This window comes from Narcine bancroftii, chromosome 2, assembly GCF_036971445.1.
Source record: "Narcine bancroftii isolate sNarBan1 chromosome 2, sNarBan1.hap1, whole genome shotgun sequence".
Taxonomy (NCBI): Eukaryota; Metazoa; Chordata; class Chondrichthyes; order Torpediniformes; family Narcinidae; genus Narcine; species Narcine bancroftii.
Window position 1 is genome coordinate 82,604,516 of NC_091470.1, and position 22,104 is coordinate 82,626,619.

The 22,104-nt window shown below is 42.8% G+C and overlaps 1 protein-coding gene and 1 non-coding gene across 2 annotated transcripts in view; both read right to left on the reverse strand.

The window, feature by feature from the left end:
• LOC138753828 (serine/threonine-protein kinase PAK 4-like) overlaps positions 1-16,022 on the reverse strand; it is a 48,110-nt gene extending 32,088 nt beyond the window's left edge. The window contains exons 1-3 of the mRNA XM_069917265.1: positions 15,523-16,022; positions 6,612-6,838; positions 749-1,387 (exon numbers count right to left, since the gene is read on the reverse strand). Of these exons, the coding sequence (XP_069773366.1) occupies positions 749-1,387; positions 6,612-6,818 (846 nt within the window). The 5' untranslated portion in view covers positions 6,819-6,838; positions 15,523-16,022. The remainder of the gene's footprint in view (positions 1-748; positions 1,388-6,611; positions 6,839-15,522) is intronic.
• Positions 16,023-22,022: 6,000 nt separating this feature from the next.
• On the reverse strand, positions 22,023-22,104 carry trnas-gcu (transfer RNA serine (anticodon GCU)). Its single transcript has one exon. It is a non-coding gene; the product is annotated as a tRNA-Ser (tRNA).

Genomic DNA, 22,104 nt, shown 5'->3' on the forward strand with positions numbered 1-22,104 from the left:
TGTGTGGAATGAGCTGCCTCAGGTGGGGGTAGAGGCAGGGATAATTACAATGTTTAAACGGATACATGGGTAGAAAAGGTTGAGGAGGGATAAGGGCCAAATGCAGGCGTGGGACTAACTCAGGTAGACAACTTGGTCAATATCGATGAATTGGGACAAAGGGCCTGTTTCCATGCTACATAACTATAGATCTGCTATCTTGGATGAGTCTAAAACTATAGGCATTGGTTCAAGTTGATAGGGGAGAAATTTAAAGGAAATCGGTGGGGGGGGGGCAAAGTTTCCACATGGAGGGTGGTGGGTAATCAAAGTTTAAAGGGCATTTGGACAGGTGCATGGACAGGACAAGTGTAAAGGGATACCTGCCTAGTACAAGCAAAGAGAACTTGCAGAGATAAACATTGTGGTTGGCACGGACAAGAAGGGCAGAAGGACCATCTTTGTGCTGTAGAACTTTGTACCTCTGTGTTCTTTAGCAGGTGTCATTTAGGGTTCTACCAGATATTCCACATCCTTGCATCCTGATTTTACACTGGACTTTTCCTATTTACCTTGGTGCAGGAAGAATTATGACCTCACCGTGTCTTAACTTTCCCCCCCACCCCCCACCCAGGGTGCCATCCATGAAGCATCTTCTTCCTGTGCTGATAAGTAGAACATGTTTCAGAATGTGAACATTTGTATCTCGGACAGAGATATTGTCCCACTCTGAGGGGCACTGAGATTCACTCGGACTCCCATCTCTTACCTGACTCTGGCTGGTTGATAAAGGGTCTAGTGAGGGGTCTGCTGACGATGCTACACTGAGTCGGTTGTCTAGGGTGCCACGTGCCGGCTGGAAGGTGCCCAAATTCTGATCCCTTATTTGCTTTGGGCTGGACTGAAAAAGGAAGCACGACATGGGTCTCCAGCCCATGCTATTCCTTCGTCCTGTTCTTGACACCCTCGCCCTCCGCAGAGAGTCGGGACTCTCTGGAATTCTGCCCGGTGGGAGGCTTTGTAAGTGATGAACAGAATTTGTCCTCTGTCGCTCATACTCCAGGGAGGGGATGGTCAGGTTGTGGGTTGCTTTGGGCTTGTGAGCCCCTTTGCCGTTCTGTTGCAGACGCTGAGTCTTCGAAAGTGCCAGCCTCGTGGGGGGACTCCCATTCTTCCCTTCACCATCTGCCTTCTGAGCTGAAGGGAAGCCCGTGTAGTTCGGCAGCTTCTGCAGCATTTCCTGAACAGTTGCTTCGTTGCTCCTCCTCAGTGGCCACTCTTTCCCCTGGGATGAACAAATGGTGTTTCTCCGTAAGGAATTGGACCTCGTAACCGAGAGATTCTGCAGGTCAGACAGCAGTCCTGTCAGGTAACTCTTCGTTGCAGCAGCGTTTCCACAGACAATGGGCTGTGCAATGAAACAAACAACAGAAGCAATGAAAGGAGGGAAAGAGACATAGCCATTAAGATCAAGGTCCAGGGGAGGGTCTATCTTTCCATCTTTTTCATATTTTCTCACAGCCCTTGGTGAATCTATGTTGCAGAATCAGTGAATGCTTCCCACTGTGCTGTGTTTTAACTGCTGTATTAAATATGGGTTGGCGAGCTGGATTTGAATTTTATCAGTGCACCCCCCACCTCTCTCCTGTAACCTGTTCTCTCTGTTGGACACCCATCAACTTCTCCTGTTGTCCAGCCACTCATCTACTCTTAGGGCAAGCGACAGAGGCCACTGAATTTACCAACCCGCAGCCCTTTGGGATGAGGGAGGAAATCAGAGCACCCAGAGATGGAGGGGTAGGCCATGCAGTCAAAGGGTGGAACACGCAAACTCCACTCAGCCAGTACCAGTGGTCAAGATCGAAACTGTGTCGCTGGACCATGAGGCAGCATCACTACCTGCTGTACCATCCTAATTACCAATCCAGTATACCCAACTCAGAGATCTTTACAAAACACCAACATCCCTCTTACAATAGTTTAGAACACAAAAAACAGGAGTACATTTGGTCCATCGAGCTTTCTCCGCCTTTCCATGACATCAAGGCCTTGGATTCAGCTCCCCATTCTCCATAACCCTTAGTTCTCCGGCTAAGGCCTGTCTGAATCTTAAAAGCATTTAAACAATGAAGCCTTGATTGTTCCTTCGGGCAGAGAATTCCTCGGGCTCACTGCTCTCTCAGAGAAACAGGTCCTCCACATCTCTGTCTTTAATTTAATTCAGAGCTACCATACAGAAACAGGCCCTTGTGGCCCATGAGCACATGCTGCCCAAATACACCCATGTGACCCATTAATCTTCTGATCCTGTACATCCTTGGAATGTGGGAAGAAACTGGAGCACCCGGAGGAAATCCACGGGACAGGGGAGAACTCCTTACAAATGGCGCCTTACATTCCACAGGTCTGATCCCAGAAGCAGTGGAGGTTGCCTCACTGAATATAGTTAAGACACAGGTCGGTAGAGGTTGGCGTAGTTGAGGAATTAGGGGCTATGGGGAACATGTATGTGGAGCTGAGACCACAGCCAGATTAGCCACCATCCAATTAAGTAGTAGAGTAGGCTCAACAGGCCAGATGGCTAATATCCTCTCCTATTATGTTCTGAAGCATGACAGCATCCCCTGTAAACAGTTACCAAGAACACAAGTTCATGCACAAGAAAAAGTAGCATCCTTACATCCCGATTTTCCACAGCAGCCCAGTGTCTATGAATCAGGTCCTCTACGCACTCTTGTGTGCCCATTGCACAGAGTCAGGGTGGCCACTGCTCCCAGCCCCACGTCCCACAGTCCATGTACACCATCAGCAACCAAGGCACTTCGACCCAGAAACTCCACAAATAGATCCCCTGGCAGGAACATAAGTGATTGCCCTCACTCAACATCTGTGCCCATCAGCTCCACGTACTGAAAGAATGCTCACTGTCATAAAATAACTTCCATGGCTGGCCATCACACTGAGATTATAGTATGTGCCCTCCATTCTCTCGTTCCCCTATTTGCTCCAGTCCCCATCCTAACCTGCCATGGCACCATCAGATACCTAAGATGTGGCTCTGGCTGCTGAGCAAGAGGTGTGAGAAGGAACCCAGTGAAGAATTCTGCACTCGAAGATCCAAGCTCAGATACAGAGCACCTTTCAGGACAGTCAAAGTAAGGAATCGATGCAAGGGCCACAGGGGGCAGGACGGGAGTCGTGCGGGCAGGATAAGTTGCACGGGGCAGGACGGGGTTCACGCGTGGATCATGGTGGGGCAGGAGAGGGGTAACACAGGCTCCTGGAAGGCCAGGCAGAAGCTATGCTCCAGGGGTGTGAGATCACCCAAGGTTTCTCCGAGAGCACCCAGGCAGGGACAGATGAGGAACCTTGCACCCTGACCAGCATGCAGACACATCGCTATGCCTGAGCATGCTGTGCCCCTATCACATGGTGCTTGGTGCACACCCTTCCCAGTGATGTCAACCTGAATTCAATGTTTCCAAACCCAACCACGAGCCCAAGGTCTGAAGTTTTGGCCCTTTCACCCTGCCCGTGAAAGATGCTATTTAATCACCTTTTACTTACCTGTGTAAACGTGATGAACAGGGTATTGGGGGGGGGGGGGGGGGGCTCATTTTCATCCCTGTACTCGCCTGCCAAGATAGGTAGTATCAGAGCCGATGCGTTTCACATCGGCTCCAGTGTAAAAGGTTTACTCGCCTTCCCAGGACACCAGCACAGTCACGCTGCAGGTTCTAACTTCTTTTGCACCAGGATGCTGGGATTCTATGTAAAAGTTCGAACTGACCCGGCTTCTCTTGGTTCAGTGTGAACGCTCCAATCCAACCCAGCTTTAAACACAGGTCGTTGACATGTCAATTTACTGGGATCTCAGTGTGAAAGGGGTAAAGTGAGTCCACCAGTATTCTAGTGACAACATGATGTGAAGTAGTTCACCCCCCCCTTCACTGCACTAAATCAGCACCTGCCATAACTGTGAATATTTATCTGTTGATGCTTTTATAACCATATAACCATTACAGCACGGAAACAGGCCATCTCAGCCCTTTTAGTCCACACCGATCCAAGTACTCTCCTCTAGTCCCACTTACCTGCACCCTGCCCATAACCCTCCATTCCCCTCCCATCCATATACCTCTCCAATTTTTCCTTAAATGACAAAATGGACCCTGCCACCACTACTTCTCCCGGAAGCTCATTCCGCACAGCCACCACTCTGAGTACAGAAGTTCCCCCTCATGTTACTTCTAAACTTTTGCTCCTTACTCTCAACTCATGACTTGTTTCAATCTCTCCTACCCTCAAGGGGAAGAGCCTATCCACATCTACTCTATCTATCCCCCTCATAATCTTAAATACCTCTATCAAATCCTCCCTCAACCTTCTATGCTCCAAGGAAATAAAGACCTAATCTGTTCAATCTTTCTTTGTAATCTAGATTCTGAAACCTAGGCAACATTTTCGTAAATTTTCTCTGCACTCTCTCTAACTTGCTGATATCCATCCTACAATTCAGTGACCAGAACTGCATACAGTATTCCAAATTTGGCTTCACCAATGCCTTGAACAGTTTCAACGTCACTTCCCAACTCCTGCATTCTATGCTTTGATTTATAAAGGCCAGCATACTAAAAGCCTTCTTCACCACCTTATCCACGAGATTCTACCTTCAGGGAATGATAACCCATTAATCCTAGTTCTTCTGCTCCACTGCATTCCTCAGTGCCCTCCCATTTACTATCCATGTCCTGTTTTAATTATCCTTCCAAAATGAAGCACCTCACACTTATCAGCATTAAACTCCATCTGCCATCTTTCGGCATCTTCTAAGCAGTCCAAATCCTCCTGCAATCTTTGAAAACCTTTTTCATTATCCACAATTCCATCTATTTTAGTATCATCCACATATTTACTAATCCAATTTACCACCTCAACATCCAGATCATTAATGTAAATGAAAAACAGTAAAGGACCCTGAGGCACACCATTGTTACCAGCCTCCAGCCTCTTCTTCCTTTGGCTTGGCTTCGCGGACGAAGATTTATGGAGGGGGTAAATGTCCACGTCAGCTGCAGGCTCGTTTGTGGCTGACAAGTCCGATGCGGGACAGGCAGACACGGTTGCAGTGGTTGCAGGGGAACATTTGTTGGTTGGGGTTGGGTGTTGGGTTTTTCCTCCTTTGTCTTTTGTCATTGAGGTGGGCTCTGCAGTCTTCTTCAAAGGAGGTTGCTGCCCGCCGAACGGTGAGGCGCCAAGATGCACGGTTTGAGGCGATATCAGCCCACTGGCGGTGGTCAATGTGGCAGGCACCAAGAGATTTCTTTAGGCAGTCCTTGTACCTCCAGCCTGTACAAACAGTTATCCATACGACTCTCTGGCATCTACCTTCTAGCCACAGTTGAATCCATTTGACTATCTCAAAGTTAATATCTAGCGCGTGAACCTTCCTAACTAACCTTCCACGTGGAACCTTATCGAAGGCATTACTGAAGTCCATATAGACAACATCCACTCCTCTACCCTCATCAACATTCCTAGTTACCACTTCAAAAAATTCAACAAGGTTGGTTAAACATGACCTTCCACGCACAAACCCGCGTTGAGTATTCCTGATCAGACCCTGTCTCTCCAAATACTTATATATATTATCTCTAAGAACACTTTCCATTAACTTACCTACCACAAATGTCAAACTTACAGGCTGATAACTGCTGGTTTGCTCCTCGAACCCTTTTTATACCTGTCTCTAATGACATTTGAAAAATCACCGTCAGAGCCTCTGCTATTTTCTCAATAACTTCTCTGAAGGTCCTGGGGGAAATCCGGTCAGACCTGGAGACTTATCCACTTTTATATACTTCAAAAGCTCTAGTACTTCCTCTTTCTTAATCACTACAGTTTCCATAACTACCCACTTTGCTTCCTTTACCCCACACAATTCAATATCCTTCTCCTTAGTGAATACTGAAGAAAAGAACTTGTTCAAAATCTCCCCCATCTCATTTGGCTCCACACACAGTTGATTCTCTGATTCTCTAAGGGACTAATTTTATCCTTCACTCTCCTTTTGCTATTAACATATTTTTAGAAACCTTTTGGATTTATTTTCACCCTATTTGCTAAAGTCACCTCATACCTTCTTTTAGCCTTTCTTATTTCTTTCTCAAGATTTATTTTACATTCACTGCATTCTCTACGCATCTCCTTTATTCCTTGTTTCTTATGTTTATTGTAAGTCTCCCTCTTTTTTCGAACCAAGTTTCCAATATCCCTTGTAAACCATGACTCCTTCAAACTTTTGACCCTGCCTTTTAACCTAACAGGAACAAAGATTTTGTACCCTCAAAATCTCACGTTTAAAAGACCTCCATCCTGCCCAAAAACAAATATTTTATTACATCTGAACATTGTATGTGTCAATAAATTATTCTCATCAGTTCCAACTGGTGCTACAGACAACAGGGTTTCTTAGGCCAATGCCCTCTCAGTTATGCCCTGCACCCAGCGATGCTCCATCCTCACCCACACCTTGCTTTCAGTGGGGACTGCTCCCACCCTCAGTGCACGATGGGGCTTCACTTCCCTCCACCCTTATTGTTGCCCCTCCCACACGCCACATAGCACATTACCTTCAGGGGTGTGATCTCCAGGGGCGTTATGCTGGACCGGTCCACCAGGGGTTTAGGCCGATCCGTCCCATTTGCCACCAGCCCCTGCCATTGCTTGGGGAGGCCGATGAACGTCTGGCACTCCGGGTCAAAGGAGGTGTGGACCCTGTGTTGGAAGTTGGCAGGAGCTGAAATCTTCAGACGCTGGGCTTTCCTCTTCTTCCACATTTCGAGCTGAAGAGGCAGAGCTGTGGGACATAGAGGTGAGGTGAGACTCCAAAATAAGCTGTGCGTGGGGAGGCCGGGAGGAACTGGTGAACACAGAGGTTTCACAGGTGACCCCATCCCTCGTGTTGCCCACATCCGTCTCCGGCCAACGGGAAACAAAGGAGCATGGATAGGCTTTGCAGGGAGCTGCTGTCTCTCCTGAACAATTGGTGGGTGTCAGGCCACAACCTCACATACAATCAGGATACCAGCTCTGAGACAAGGGAGAGGTGAGTGGACTCAGCCAAGGTAGAGAGGACACTCCCAAGTGGACTGAACTGGGGCCAATCCAATCTAAACTGGACTAAAGATCTACAAAGGACATCCTGTATAGTAAACACTGACACACTCCCGAGGACCCCCTTTTAAACACTGACACATGCCCAGGAACCTCGTAAACAGTGACACACTCTCGGGAACCTTGTAAACACTGATACACTCCCAGGCAACCCCCTGTAAAATCTGACGCACTTCTGCAGATCCCCTGTAAAACTGGCACACTCCCTAGTTCCCTGATACAAATTGACACACTCTCAGTGGCCTCTGGGAGTGTAAACCCGAGGACATTACTGGGAACTCTAAACACTGACACACTCTCAGAAACCCCAGTAAACACTGACACACTCCCGGGGACCTCTGTATATACTAACACTCCCAGGGACCCCTTCCCCTACCACCACTGTTAACACTGACACCTTTCTGGTACCTCTGTAAACACTGACACCTTCCTGGGACCCCTGTAAACACTGATACATATATGTGACACCTGTAAATGCTGACACATTCCTTAGTTCGCCAGTAAACAATAACACTCCTGAGGACCCCTGAAAACACTGACACACTCCTGGGAACCCTTGAAAACATCAATCCTAGAAATAGGATCCCTGTAGATCTGATACACTCCCCAGACCCATGTAGACACTGACACACTCCTGTGGACACTGGTAAACAATGATACACTCTCATGAGCCTCTGTAAACACTGACCCTGTCCAGGAGCTCTGTAAATACTGGTGCATTCTCAAGACCGCTTGTAGATACTGACACACTTCTTAGACCTCCTGTAAACACTGACACACTCCCTTGACCCCTGTAAACACTGGTACACTCCTGTAGACCCCCCGTAAACACTAACATACTCCCGTGGATCCCCTATAAACACTGACACATTCCCTTGACCCCTGTAAACACTGGTACACTCCTGTAGACCCCCCGTAAACACTAACACACTCCCGTGGATCCCCTGTAAACATTGACATACTCCCTAGACCACTGTAAATACTGGCACACTCCTGTGGACTCCCTGTAAACCCTGACATACTCCTGTGGACCCCCTGTGAACACTGACACACTCCCTAGACCCCTGTAAATACTGACATACTCCCTAGACCCCTGTAAACATGGTAACACTCCTGGGGACCCCAGTAAACACTGACACACTACTGAGGAAGTTGGCTAAACTGTAGGTAGAGCGAGGGGCTGGTATAGTGTAGTCGGGCTTTGCAAAATGATGGAAAAACAGCAGAAGAAATAAATTAGCAAAAGGCTGACACAAAATATGTCAGAGCAATGAAGGTCGCAGCAGCATCTGAATGAACAATAGAGCACTTTTTGATATACACCTGCACTGATTGGCACCCGGAGACTTTGCATATGCGAGAAACTAGCTACTAGTATTGATAAGCTGCGGCCTTATAACCATATAACCATTTACGGAGAGGAAACAGGCCATGTTGGCCTTTCGAGTCCGCACCGGTTCACTGATTTTGTGCGTCCTCTTCAGGCAATGGTCCTGATGGGTTTGGCCCTCGAATTCCAACTTTAGTGGCTGAATTCATCCGTTATTCCACCTTGGCAAACTCCAAGAGTCTTGTTTGCAAAACCTACAAATTGGGAAGATAAAGAGGTCCACGAGCTCCTTACCCTTCAAGCTCCATCAAACTTCTCCTGATGCACTGAGGAAAGTATACCATGATGATTCTTTTGTCCTGGATTGGATGTTGTGGCACGCACCCAAGGTGATTCAGCCACCTTGTTTAAAAAGGTCATCGGGAAATGGAGACTTTTCTTCCAGCACAAATTTACGAGCATTTTGAGAGTCATTGTCCTTTAGTGACACTGAATTTTAAAGATTCCTTATGATAGGTAAAATATTATACAGCAAGCGTACTAACTTAGAGATACTTTGTATATGCGAGGAACTGACTATTGGATATGAAAAGATGAGGTCTTTTATGACTGGTGTAACATTATACAGCATGCTACAGATCAGGATAAAAGAGAATGTATTGTAGTTGTTCGAGGAAACCTTTAACACTGACTCTTGAATGGCATTTCAGTAGAAGCGGTGAATGAAAGTAACCCAATCTGCAGATTAAAGAATGATCCAACCAAGACTGTTGTTGAAGTCAGTCATTTCATGCGAGCACCCTGCGGACCCAGAATCCACACTACCAGGAACCCCCATATATACTGACACACTCCTGGGACCCCCTTTTTTAATATTTTATTTAAATTTTTCATACATGTATTTATGTCAAATTACAAAATAATGTAATCACATCAAATCCATTATACATGAGAGTTCAATAAAACTACCAAGATATAAACCCTCCCAACCCCCTCCCCCAAATAATAGCCCAAAAAGGGAGAGAAAAGAAAGGAAGAAAGAGAGAAGGAAAAAGAATAAAATTGAAAAGAAAAAAGTAAACCTGGTTGTCTTTCACTAGATTCTAACCTTCTTCAGTTCTATTTGTTTATTTATTCTAAGGAGTTAACAAGGTTTCATGAGGTTTAGGAAAGTCCATTTATACCTACAATATGTAAATATGAGCACCAATTTTTCAAAAATGTATCATATTTATTTCTCAAATTATATGTAATCTTTTCAAGAAGTGTACAGCTATGAATTTCCATGTGCCATCTTTCCAAACCCAAATGACAATCCGATTTCCATTTCACACATTTTCTTGCAACTGCTAATGCAATTTTTACAAATTCTTTTTGATATAAATTCAGTTTCAATTTTGGTCTTATCCCTGAAATATTACCCAGTAAAAACAACATTGCATCCTGTGGAAATTTAAATCCTGTGATTTGTGTGACAGAATATAGATATGTTTTTGGGAGCTAAATTGGGGCAGGTATTATTAGTGTAGGTCACATACAAACACTTTAAAACAGATCTTATTTGAAATACTGGAGCTCTGCTAATGCTAGACATGTTGGGGCCTCAGAGCCTTTGCGGAGCCTCTTGGAGAGTGCCCAAGAGACTTCACTAATAGATTGTTGTTTACGAAAAGGCAACTGATGAAAGACCATGTCAGAGCCGCATTCTATCTGGAAGGGAACTTGCTGTTCTAAGAGGATCATGTGGTTTTGCAAGCAGAAAGAGTAAAACAGGCTTTCTCTCTGAGAGAGAGAGATAGACAGACAGAGAGATCAGTTCTACAGTGTTACAAACAGTACCAGCAGCACTGGAACTGGAACAGGGCAATGACAAGCTTGTGGAAACCCCCATTTGGAAGATGGGTTGTGAGTGCTTAGTTCAGCCTGGTCAAAGCCCTTGTGGTTCATGTAAAGAGGACTGGCTGTCTAATGTTTCACTTGAAATAAGGGAAACAAAAAGGAACTCTGTGGAAAGAGGTTATCATCTGGAGAACCCTGAAGGGGCAAGTTTCTTCGGCAAGACACTGAAGTGGCTGGGAGTCCAGCGTACAACAAATCTCTCTCTGAAAACCAAAAAGAACCTTCCTGAGTGGTAACCATTTACCTTTCAAGCACCAAAGCCTGGTGGAGCCTTACACTGTGCACAATATAAGAATTGCCTGCAACCAGTGAACTTGGAGGAATGAGAAGTGAGATTGGACTGTGAATCAAAGAACGTTTCTGAACTTACACACACATTACATACACGTGCGCTTAGAATTAGCAGGGGGTTAAGTTAAGTTAGTTTAGTCAATAGTGATTCTGTTTCCATGTTTAAAGATAATTAAAAGCAACTTTTGTAAAAGTAACCATTTGTCTTGGTGAATATCTATTGCTGCTGGGTTTTGGGGTACTCTTGGTCCATAACACTTGCTTCAAAAAAGTTTGTAATTGGTCTCAATTTTGAACATGAGCATGTAGAATGTAAAAAGTATGAATCACTTGGCTACATCCAAAACATTGATCTGAAAGATCTAACTTCAATCTATTTAATTTTTGTGGGATAAGACATAGTTGATGTAAAAAATTATACTGAACCAATTTATATCTAACATTTATAGCATTTGTCATACTATCTTGATATAGTTCTGACTGATTTTTCTCCCCAATAATAATATTTAAGACTGTCTCTCATCTCTATCAAGATCTATGAATTTCCTGCTTTTGAGTTCCCTTTTGCAATAATATATACATGGCTGAGATAAAGTTCTTAATAGATCTATTACCAATCCTAATTTCCATTTCACTACTCGTAAATGTGCTTTTATTTGATAACAAAATATTGTATTATTTTGTATCCTATATTGTATTTATTTTTTAATTGTTCAAATGATATTAAATTTCTTCATATTAATCTTCCATGTTTACAATTACTTATATGAACCAAATATTCAAAAGTTGATTATTCATTGTAAATGGGATAAGTCTGTTTTGATTCAAGGGGATTTTAGCTAAATCAGGGTTCCTCGTTCCCATTTCAGTATTTGCTTTATACCATATATTAATCAAATGTTTCAACCATGGAGTTTCCCTGTCACCAAATATCAATCTTGGCTCCCATTTATATATGAAATCTTCTGGTGTCTTCTCTCCTATCTTTTCCATCTCTTCCTTAATCAATGTTAGTTTCTCTCCCTCTTTGAAAAGAGAAAAATCTCATTTGTGTTGCCTTATAATAATTTTTAAACTTTGGAAATTGTAGACTTCCTAGTTCATATTTATATGGTTTTTTTTCTAAAGAAACCCTTAACATCTTGCCCTTACAAAAAAATTTTCTTACATATTTATTTAATTCCTGAAAAAAATTTGTGGCAGGGATATAAGCAATGTTTGAAAAAGATATTGCACTCTTGGAAATATATTCATTTTTATACAATTAACTCTTCTGAATAATGTTATTGGCAAATCCATCCATTTTTTCAAATCTTCAACAATTTTCTCAAGGGGAATAATTTAAGAAGATTATTTAAATTATTATCTACCCTTATTCCTAAATATTTTATTCCATTTATCAGCCTTTTAAATTGGGTGTCCCTTTGACACTGAGTATAGTCACCACTAGTTAGAGGCAGAATTTCACTTGTATCCCAATTTACTTTATAACTGAATACTATCCCATATTCTTTTAATCTTAAATATAGTTTACATAATGGATCTTCTGGTTCTATGAAGTAAATTAATACATTAAATAAATTAATCTTGTATTCCTCTCAGCTAATTTTAAAACCTTTAATATCAGGGTCAGATCGAATCAGTTCTGCAAGTGCTAAAATAAATATAGCTGGTGATAGTGGACACCCATGCCTACTAGATCTAGTTAAATGAAAAGGTGCAGATATCTGTCCATTTCTTATGTCTTTAGCTTTTGATCCATTATATAAAGCTTTAATCCAATTTGCAAATATTTGTCCCATTCCAAATTTTCAAGCTCTTTAAATAGAAAATCCCTTTCTAGTCTGTCAAACGTTTTTTATGTATATAAAGCCACTACAACACTTCAGTCCCCTTTCTTTTGTTCCAAATGTATTATACTCAATAATCTGCTGATATTATCCACTGATTTTCTTTCCTTAACAAATCCAGTCTGATCCATATTTATTGACTTCAGTAAAAATTTTGCCAACCTATTCGCTAATATCTTTGCTACTATTTTATAATCTGCATTTAATAATGAAATGGCTTTAAAGGGGCTTTATCTTTTTTTGGTATTACAGTTATTATTGTTGCATTTAAAATTCTGGTAAAGTATGTGTTTCCACCACCTGTCCCTGTACCTCCATAAAATGGGGATTAATAAATCTTTAAATTCTTTATAAAATTCAGGTGGGAAACCATCATCTCCTGGAGACTTATTACTTTGTAATGAGCTCAATGCTTCCCTCACCTCTTATTAGTCATCTCCATTGTTCCTTATTAATTTGTCTTTGCAAATCTTTCTCTATATTTATTATCTGTCTCCAAATGTTCTACCACTTTCATATAATCCTTCTTAATTTTAGAAGTATAACTTATAATTTGATCGCATCCCATAGAATAAATTTATTATTAACCAAATTAGAGTTGGTATCAAAAAAGGATTATAGAGTTAAATATCCATCTGTAAACTGATTCTTCTTTGTTCAACATTGTTATTGTTAACAACAAAGGAGAATGATCAGATGATATTCTTGCCTTATAATCTGCTTGTTGAATTCTACCCTGAAGTTGTGCAGATATAAAAACAAATCTATCCTGGAATAAGAATCATGTCTATTTAAATAAAAAGAATACTCCAGTATGCTCCAGTTTCCCTGTAAACTGTGTTATGAGCCCAGAGAACCCCAAAACCCAGCAGCAATAGATATTCACCAAGACAAATGGTTACTTAAACAAAAATTGCTTTTAATTATCTTTTAACATAAAACAGGATCAAACTCTAACTTATTACTATTAACTTAACTCCCTTCTAATTCGAAGCGCATATGTATGCAATGTGTGTGTAAGTTCAGAAAAGTTATTTGATTCTCAGTCCAATTACAATTCTCACTCCTCCAAGTTCACTGGTATCAGGCAATTCTTTTACTATGCACAGAATTTAACATTTATGGATTTCTCCAGGCTTTGGTGCTTGAAAGGTAAATGGTTACCACTCAGGAAGGTTCTTGTTGGTTTTCAGAGAGAGATTTGTTGCTCGTTGAACACACAGCTGATTCCTTCCAATCAGTATTTTGCCGAAGAAACTTGCCCCATCAGGATTTTCCAGATGATAACCTCTTTCTTTCAGGTCACCACAGAGTTCCTTTTTGTTTCCCTTATTTCAAGTGAAATATCATACAGCCAACCATCTCATCTTGTATCTCATCAAGCAGTTTAACCAGGCTGAACTAAGAACTCACAACCCATCTTAAAATGGGGTTTTCCATAAGCTTGCCAGCTTGTCATGTTCCAGTCCCAGCTGCTGCTGCTGAACTGTAGAAATGTAGAACTGAATTCTCTCTCTCTCACACACACATTCAGAGAAAACCACATGACCCTCTTAGAACAGCAAACTGCACTTAGACTGTGGCACCGGACCTAATCTTTTGAGTTGGTTCATCTGTTGCTTCCCAAAATAATAATCCATGACTCCACAGGATGTCCAATTAACACCTACTTGTGAAATCCTTATAGGCATTCTTCAAAGTTTTTGGAAAGGACTCAGAGCCTGGAGTGTCTGACTTGAGCAGAGCTCTGGCATTTTATATGGGATCTGTTTTGAAGTATTTGTATCTGTGTGTGACCTAACTAAAAACCCCACAATTTAATTTCCAAAAGCATATCTATATACAATATAAAATATAACATAATCTGTCACAACTGACACAGTCCTGTGGTCCCCCTGTAAACACTAACACACTCCCAAGAACTCCCAGAAAGCCTTATGAACACTGACACACTCCCAGAACCTCTAAAATTACTGACACACTCCCAGAACCCCTATAAACACTGACACAGTCCTGAGGACCCCTGTAAACACTAACACCTACCCTTGTTCTGTAAACACTGACACATTCCCAAAAACTCCCAGAGAGCCCTGAAAACACTAACACACTCCCAGAGACCCCTGGAAACATTTTCACAGACCTAAGGCCCTATGATAACACCGACACACTCCTGGGAACCCCTGCAAACCTTAACACACTACTAGGGATCCCTGTTAACTCTGACACACTCCCTAGACCCATGTAGACACTGACACACTCTTGTGGACCCCAGTAAACACTGACACTGCCAGAAAGCTCTGTAAATGCTAGCACACTCTCGAGACCTCCTGTAAATATTGACACACTCCATGTAAACACTGACACATTCCTGGGGATCCCTGTAAATACTATCATGTGCCCTAGATCCCCAGTAAACACTGACACACTCCCTAGTTCCCCTATAAAAACTGTCACAGTCCCAGGGATCTCTAAACTGACACACTCCTGGAGAATCCCTGTATACGTTGACACACTCCTGGGGTCCATTGTAAACACTGACACCCACCTGAGGACCCCTGTAAACACTAACACCTAACCTTGTTCTATAAACACTATCACACTCCCAGATAACTATGTACTGATAGCTGAAGTCAGTATGCAATTCATGGCTGACTATCTGGGGTAGTTGTATTACCATTCCCTGTTAACATTCCCTCCTCACCCCTCCCTTCACCCCTCAACCTGCTCTCTCCCTCACCTTTGATTCTGCCCACCGCCCTGACCTCTCTCGAATCCTTGCTGGAGAAAAATCTGCCTCTGTCTTACTCAAACCAAACCACACAAGCAGGCTCAAGTAAAACTCTGGCACACTTTGACACAGATTATTTAATATGCCTGGAACTTTAATTTCCCCCAACCCCAGCACCCCACTACTTTAATTAATTTTGAGTACACCTCCAATATTTTCTTTCTTCTGTTGTTCTTGGATTATAGACGGAGAGGAGAAAGTTCACTTACTGTTTGATTGTTGGAATGGTGTCTGGATGTATGCAGAAGCCCACGTTGTTGGTTCTCAGCATGCCTCTGCTTGTTTAAACACTCAAACGCTGAAGCCTGCTCTCAGGTGTGAGCACCTGGTAAATGATTCACCCAGGAGTTTCTTTGCAAATTCCATTTGGCTTTATCTCTGATCATGTAGTGAGTCACCTGGAGTTCCTGTAGGCTTCAATGGGTCAGTTTCCTGATCCTGCACCTTCAGACCCCTTCACTCCTGGGCACCCAAGAACATCCTGCATTTGTTAGGGAGCATCTCTGAACATATGCACACTTCAACATCCCAGCGAGTGGTGCTGCAACCTTAGACCAGAAGATACAGAGGTCACTGCAGTGTCCCAAGAAATGAATGAATAGCCAGTTCATGGCTTCAAGTCAAGTTGGGGCAATGGATGTATTGTTCAGATGGATTACAAGGATTTCAATTTAAAAGATTTGCAGTAGGACATTCATAGATTCTTCTCACTGCCTTGAACTCTGAAAATACAGGGCAACAAGCAGTAATAGAGAATTATCCCAAAAATAAAACACAGGAAGGAAAGGGAGATATTATAAACATTTCCTGAATTCAGACAATTTGATTGCGTTTCTTCTCATTGTTTGTTGACTTCTCACATCAGCTTATACCAGCAATGTTTTCATGGGCAATAAAGTGATTGAATGGAATTATAGGTTCGGAAGGTAAAATCTCGGCTAAAACTCCTTTATTTCAAAATAAGCTTTTTTCTTTTTCATTAAATAATCAACTTTTGAAAGTGTGGGAACAGAAAGGAATTAAGTTGGTAGAGGATTGTTATGAGGCTCGGTATTTTATTTTGTTTCAAAGAATGAAAGAGAAAGATGAAATTTATTCAAATACTTTGTTTATCTATTATCAGGTAAGAGCCTTACTGTTGGAAAACTTTGGGTGGACGTTATGGTTGCCTAGGCAGTCTAAATTTGAAAGTTTTCTTACTGCAGGGTGTAAGACAGGATTTATATCTGAGATGTATGCCTTATGACCGAATGTAATGTCTAAGCCGGAAATTCATAAATCTAAATTAAAATGGGAAAAAGATTTATCTATTTCTATTTCTCAAGATGGCTATATGTGAGGATAGGATGACTAAAGTTGTAAATGTAAGGTATAGATTGGTTCATTATAATTTTATTCATCAGTTATATTTAACTCTTGGAGAAGTTAAGGAAATAGAAGTTTATTTCTTCTGATTTATGTTTTAGGTGCCATAAACAAATTGGCTCTTTCTTGCATTCTACTTGGTTATGTGAAAAAGTGAAACCTTTTTGGAATAGAATTAAGGAACTTTTAGAAGTTCTATTTAAATTTAAAATTTCACTTGACCCTATGATATTTTTATTGGGTTATATTTAAAAAATTGAATTTGGAATTAAAATTAGAGAAATCGCAATTGCTTTTTTGAGATTGGCCTTAGCTGTGGCTAGAAAACGTTTGGCAATTATTTGGAAAAATGAGACTGATTTGAGTATTCAGCGATGGCATTTGAAAATGAGATCTTGTATCCCACTGGAAAATAATAATGTACAATTTACATAATAATTATTCTTTCTTTGTTAAAGTTTGGAGCCCATATACGATATATATGGGTTTGAATTTGTAATAGTTTTTTTCCCCACAGTTGTTGAGGTTGCACTAAACCATGGCGATAGTTGAAGGTTGTTATGTGTTGATCTTCTATTCTCTTCCTTTCTTTTGGAGTAGTTTAGAGGGGGGTTGAGACGGGTGGGTAGGTTAGGGTTGGTGGGTGGGGGATATTATATGGGACAAAATATTATATACTTACTTGTATTTTTACCGTATGACTTATTTTGATTACGTTAACTGCCAGAGTAAGCATTGGAATGGCACATTGAATTTAAGGCCTGGCTTTGGTCCAAGAACACAGAAGGCTACAGAAAGGAGCAAAGCTAAATTCATCGCGTGCACAGACGTCTCATCCAGCGCAGACATCTATGTGAGGCGCTGTCTCAAGAAGGCAGCCAAAGACATACAGGGTTGGTTGGTTAATTGGGTGTATTTTGGCATGCACCTGAAGGGCCTGATTCCGGGCTGTATGTCTAAATTAAATTTTAAAAATATATCATAAAGGATCCCCTGCACCCTGGTCACACCCTCATCTCACTGCTATGTTCCGGCAGAAGGTACAGAAGCCTGAAATCCAGTACCTCCAGCTTCAAGAACAGTTATCAGCCTCTCGAACCTTCCCTTCACTCCCCCAACCATAAATTACTCTAGAAACATCAAAAAGACCGGTTTTTACTATTGAAACACCTTTTTTTCTTGCACAAACTGTAACTGTGAATCTTTTTTCTATCTAACCTTTATATTTAGTATTTATTTTACACTATTAGAGCTGTTGTACCTTACCTACCGGTTTGGCTGCAGCTGTACTGGGTGTCCGACAATAAACTCTATCATATGGTTGGGGTGCTGCACCAACCATATGTAGGTTAAACCAGGGCAGGGCCTTAGAGAGTGCTGTGGAAAACAAATACCTTGGGGTACAGGCACATAGTTCCTTGAAACTGGCAATTCAGGTAGATGGGGTGGTGAAGGTGTTTGGCACCGTGCCTTCATCAGTCAGGCATCGATTACAGGGACGTCATATTGCAACTGGAGGCACAAATCATCAGTGTAGAAGGTGAGTCTATTTGAGATGTTAAAGTGAGAAAGTAAATAAATAAATATTGTTTTGTAAGTATGAGAGTCTCCAATGGTTTGTGTGAGCACATCCTTTGGTTGTTCTGCATCTCACTGTCTGTGGGAAGAAGCCGTTCCTCAGTCTGGTGGTGGTGGTAGCTCTGATAGTCCTGTATCTTTTCCCTGACAGAAACAACTGAAAGATGCTGTGTGCAGGGTGGAAGGGGTCCAAAATGATTTTTGTGAGTCCTCTTCATACAATGATCCTGGTAGATCATGTCAATGGGGGGGGGTTGTGGGGTGAGAGGGAGACTCCAGTGATCCTCTCTGCCATGTCTAGTTAACATGTCCAGGAAAGTTTCTTCTCCGTGGATTGTCATCTTGTTGGGGTGGAAAAGCTTGTGTGGTCCTGAGATCCTGAGAGTGATACCATCTGAAGCTATGTTCCTGGTAGGGCCACCCATGGGGGTAAGATCAAGAGTGAGGTACCTGACAAAGAACAATCCAACCAAGAACAGGCAGATGAAGTTGCTTCAAACTCAACGGCTGTGAAGGTGGATGAAGGCTGCAATAAACCCATCAGCTCCAATCGCCGTGGTTTTCATGCCATTGGAATTAGTTGGTTGATTTGTGAAGTATCGTGTGTTTCTTGGAGTGCAACATCAAGCACACGTTAAACAAATACATGCAAAGGTGTCTTCGCTCTGTGGATCGACGGAACGAAGGCCATCATCCTCGACTATGAGGGATAGCCATGACGATGACCAGGAAAGTTTTCTCAGATGATATGTGGATGATCCAACTGGAGAGGGCGCTACACTTCGCCTCCTCTTGAGAAATGAGGTAGGGCAAGACACTGATGTTTCAATGGGAGAACACTGTGGGACCAGTGATCGAAACTCCATTCGTTTTAAAATAGTTCATGAAAAAGATCCCCAGGTTAAAATCCTAAACTGGGGCAAGAGTCATTTTGAGAGCATTTGATAGGAACTTGCAACAGTTGATTGGGAGAGGCTGTTTATGTGTAAAGGGACATCTGGCCAGTGGGAACTTTCTAAAAGAGAGATAGGAAGAGCTGAGGGATAGTATATTCTGTTGGAGTGAAGGGTAATATTAGTAGGATTAGGGAACTGAAGCTCTGGTTAGGAAAAAGGAAGAGATACATAACAAGTGCAGAGAAGTAGATCAAGAGAATCACTTGAGAAGTACTAGGGAGGTAAGGATTTAAATTTAGACATACAGCACAATAACAGGCCCTTTCTGCCCATGAGCCAGTGCCACCCTTACACCCAATTGACCTACAACCCCTGGCACATTTTGAACAGTGGGAGGAAACTAGAACTCCTGGGGAAAGCCCATGTAGACATGGGAGAATGTACCAACTCCTTACAGACACCGCAGGATTCGAACCCTGAACCTGATCGCTGGCATTGTAAAGGCATGGCGCTAACTGCTACACCCCCCCTCCCCAACAACTAGAGAGGAAAAATCAAAGGTAAAGAAGGGTAGCTTTGGCAAATAAAGTAAAGGGGAGTCCAAAAATAGTTTACAAGTTTAATAAGGGCAAAAAAGTAACTGTGGAGAGAAAGGACCCCTTAAAGATCAATGAGATTGTCAAGATGTGATTCCACAGGAGATAGAAAACATCCTAAAAGAGTACTTCTCATCTGTATTTACCCTGGAGAAAGACATTGAGGATAGGAAACTCAGGGAAGTAAATAGTGATATCTTGAAATGAATCCATGTTATAAAAGAGGGAGTGATGACAGTCTTAAAATACATTAAGGTAGATAAATCCTTGGGGCCTTATCAAGCGTATCCTGTAATTCATGGAGAGCTAGGGAAGAAATTCCAGGGACCCTAGCAGAGATTTTTGTATCATCACTAGCCACGGGCAAGATGCCCGAAGACTGGAAGGTGGTTAATATGCCTTATTTAAGAAAGGCTGAAAGGAAAAATGTGGGGAACTATATCAATGCCATCCATGCAGTGCACTTCTCTGGTTTGTACTAGACCACTCTCTGTTCTCCCTTTCTTCCTTATCCCTATGTCTCCTTTAATCCAGCTCTCTAACCCCTTCCCCCTCTGTTCTCAGAGCTATCCCCATCCCCCTTTTTCTCGTGCCCTCCCTCCCTTATTACATCTTACCTGTGGGCCTATGCTCCTCCCCCTGTCCCTATGCCCCCTCCCCACCATTTATTCAGACGCCTGCCTATATTTTCATACCTTGACGAAGGGCTCAGTCCAGAAACGTCGGTTCTATATCTTTACCTCTTTTCCCATATAAAGGACACTGTTTGACTGGCTGAGTTTCTCCAGCATTGTGCCTTTACTGCAGCACAGGAACAGACCCATTCAGCCAGCGTGCAGCATGTGCCGCAGATGAGGCTTATCAAACTAAGACTGTTGCTTGCACCTGATGGATATCCCTCTACCATCTTCATATTCAAGGTTCCATCTGGAAGCCTCTTAAACACCTCTATCGTATCTGCTTCCACCACTTCTCCTGGCAGCCTATTCCAGGCATCTACCTCTCTCTGTGTAAAATATCTGCCATGCACACCTCCCTTAAACTTTCTCTCCTTCACCTTAAACACCTCTAGGGGTGACGCTTTTACCCTGGGCTAAAGATTTCGACTGTCCACCCTAACAATATCTCTCACAATTTCATCTACTTTTCAGGTCTCCCCTCACCCTCCTACGCTCCAAAGGAAACAACCTATATCCTCTAAAGTCTAAACCATGTAATATCCTGGAAAACCTTTCTGTAGCCTCCATATCCTTCCTCTAATGGGGTGACTAGAATTGCACACAGTATTCCAAGTGCAGCCTAACCAAAGTTTTATACGGCTGGAATGTGACCTGCTTACTTTTCTTCTCAATGTCTCACCAATGTCATAATGCTGGTTGTTATTGGAGAGTTTGAGCTATAAGGAAAGGCTCAACAGGCTGGGGGGGGGGGGGGGGGGGTTCAACCTTGGAGTGATGGACGTAGAAGGGAGACCATAGAGATGTACAAAACAATGAGGAGCACATAGAAGACAAATAGGTTTTTTGCCCCATATTAGGAGAATCTTAACTGATTTAAGGTGAGGGAGAAATATTATGAAAGGACCTGAGGGGCAGCTTTTCATATAGAGGGTGATGGATGTGTAGAACAAGTTGGTAAAGACAAGGTACAATTGGAACTTTGAAGAGACATTTAGACAGGTACGTGGCTGGGAAAGGATTCAAGGGATATGGACCGAACAATTAAACAAGTTTTGTCAAGGTGAACAAGTTGCACCAAAGAGAATGTTTAGCTGCTGTAAAACTCTATAAAGGATTAGAAGTTCAGCCACAAAGCAGCCTCCTCCTGAATGCTAGCTGGCCCCCATCGGCCCAGACTCAACTCCTGGTCACCTTATTCTAACCCAGACCCACAGTGGGCCTGGCCACAAATTGACCTCCTCAGGCAGCTCCAAACACTGGACACCCCTTTCTGACCCCTTGAACCAGCTCGTTATACCCCTCTGCCCCCAGAGCCAGCTCCGGACACCTCTCTGACCCCTTAAGCCAGCTTGTTATATCCCTCTGCCCCCAGAGCCAGCTCTGGACACCCCTCTTCCCCCAGAGCCAGTTCCAGACACCCCTCTGCCCCCTTGAGCCAGCTTGTTATGCCCCTCTGTCCCCAGGGCCAGCTCGGGACACCAGCAGACGTGCACGCAGAGAGCAAGGTTCGAAGAAAGACGAACAGCCTTTGGAACAGCCAATGGAATTAAAAATAACAGGCTGCTGCAGCAAAAAAAGGCCTAACCCGGCGAAACGACGAGGATGGGATTCGAACCCACGCGTGCAGAGCACAATGGATTAGCAGTCCATCGCCTTAACCACTCGGCCACCTCGTC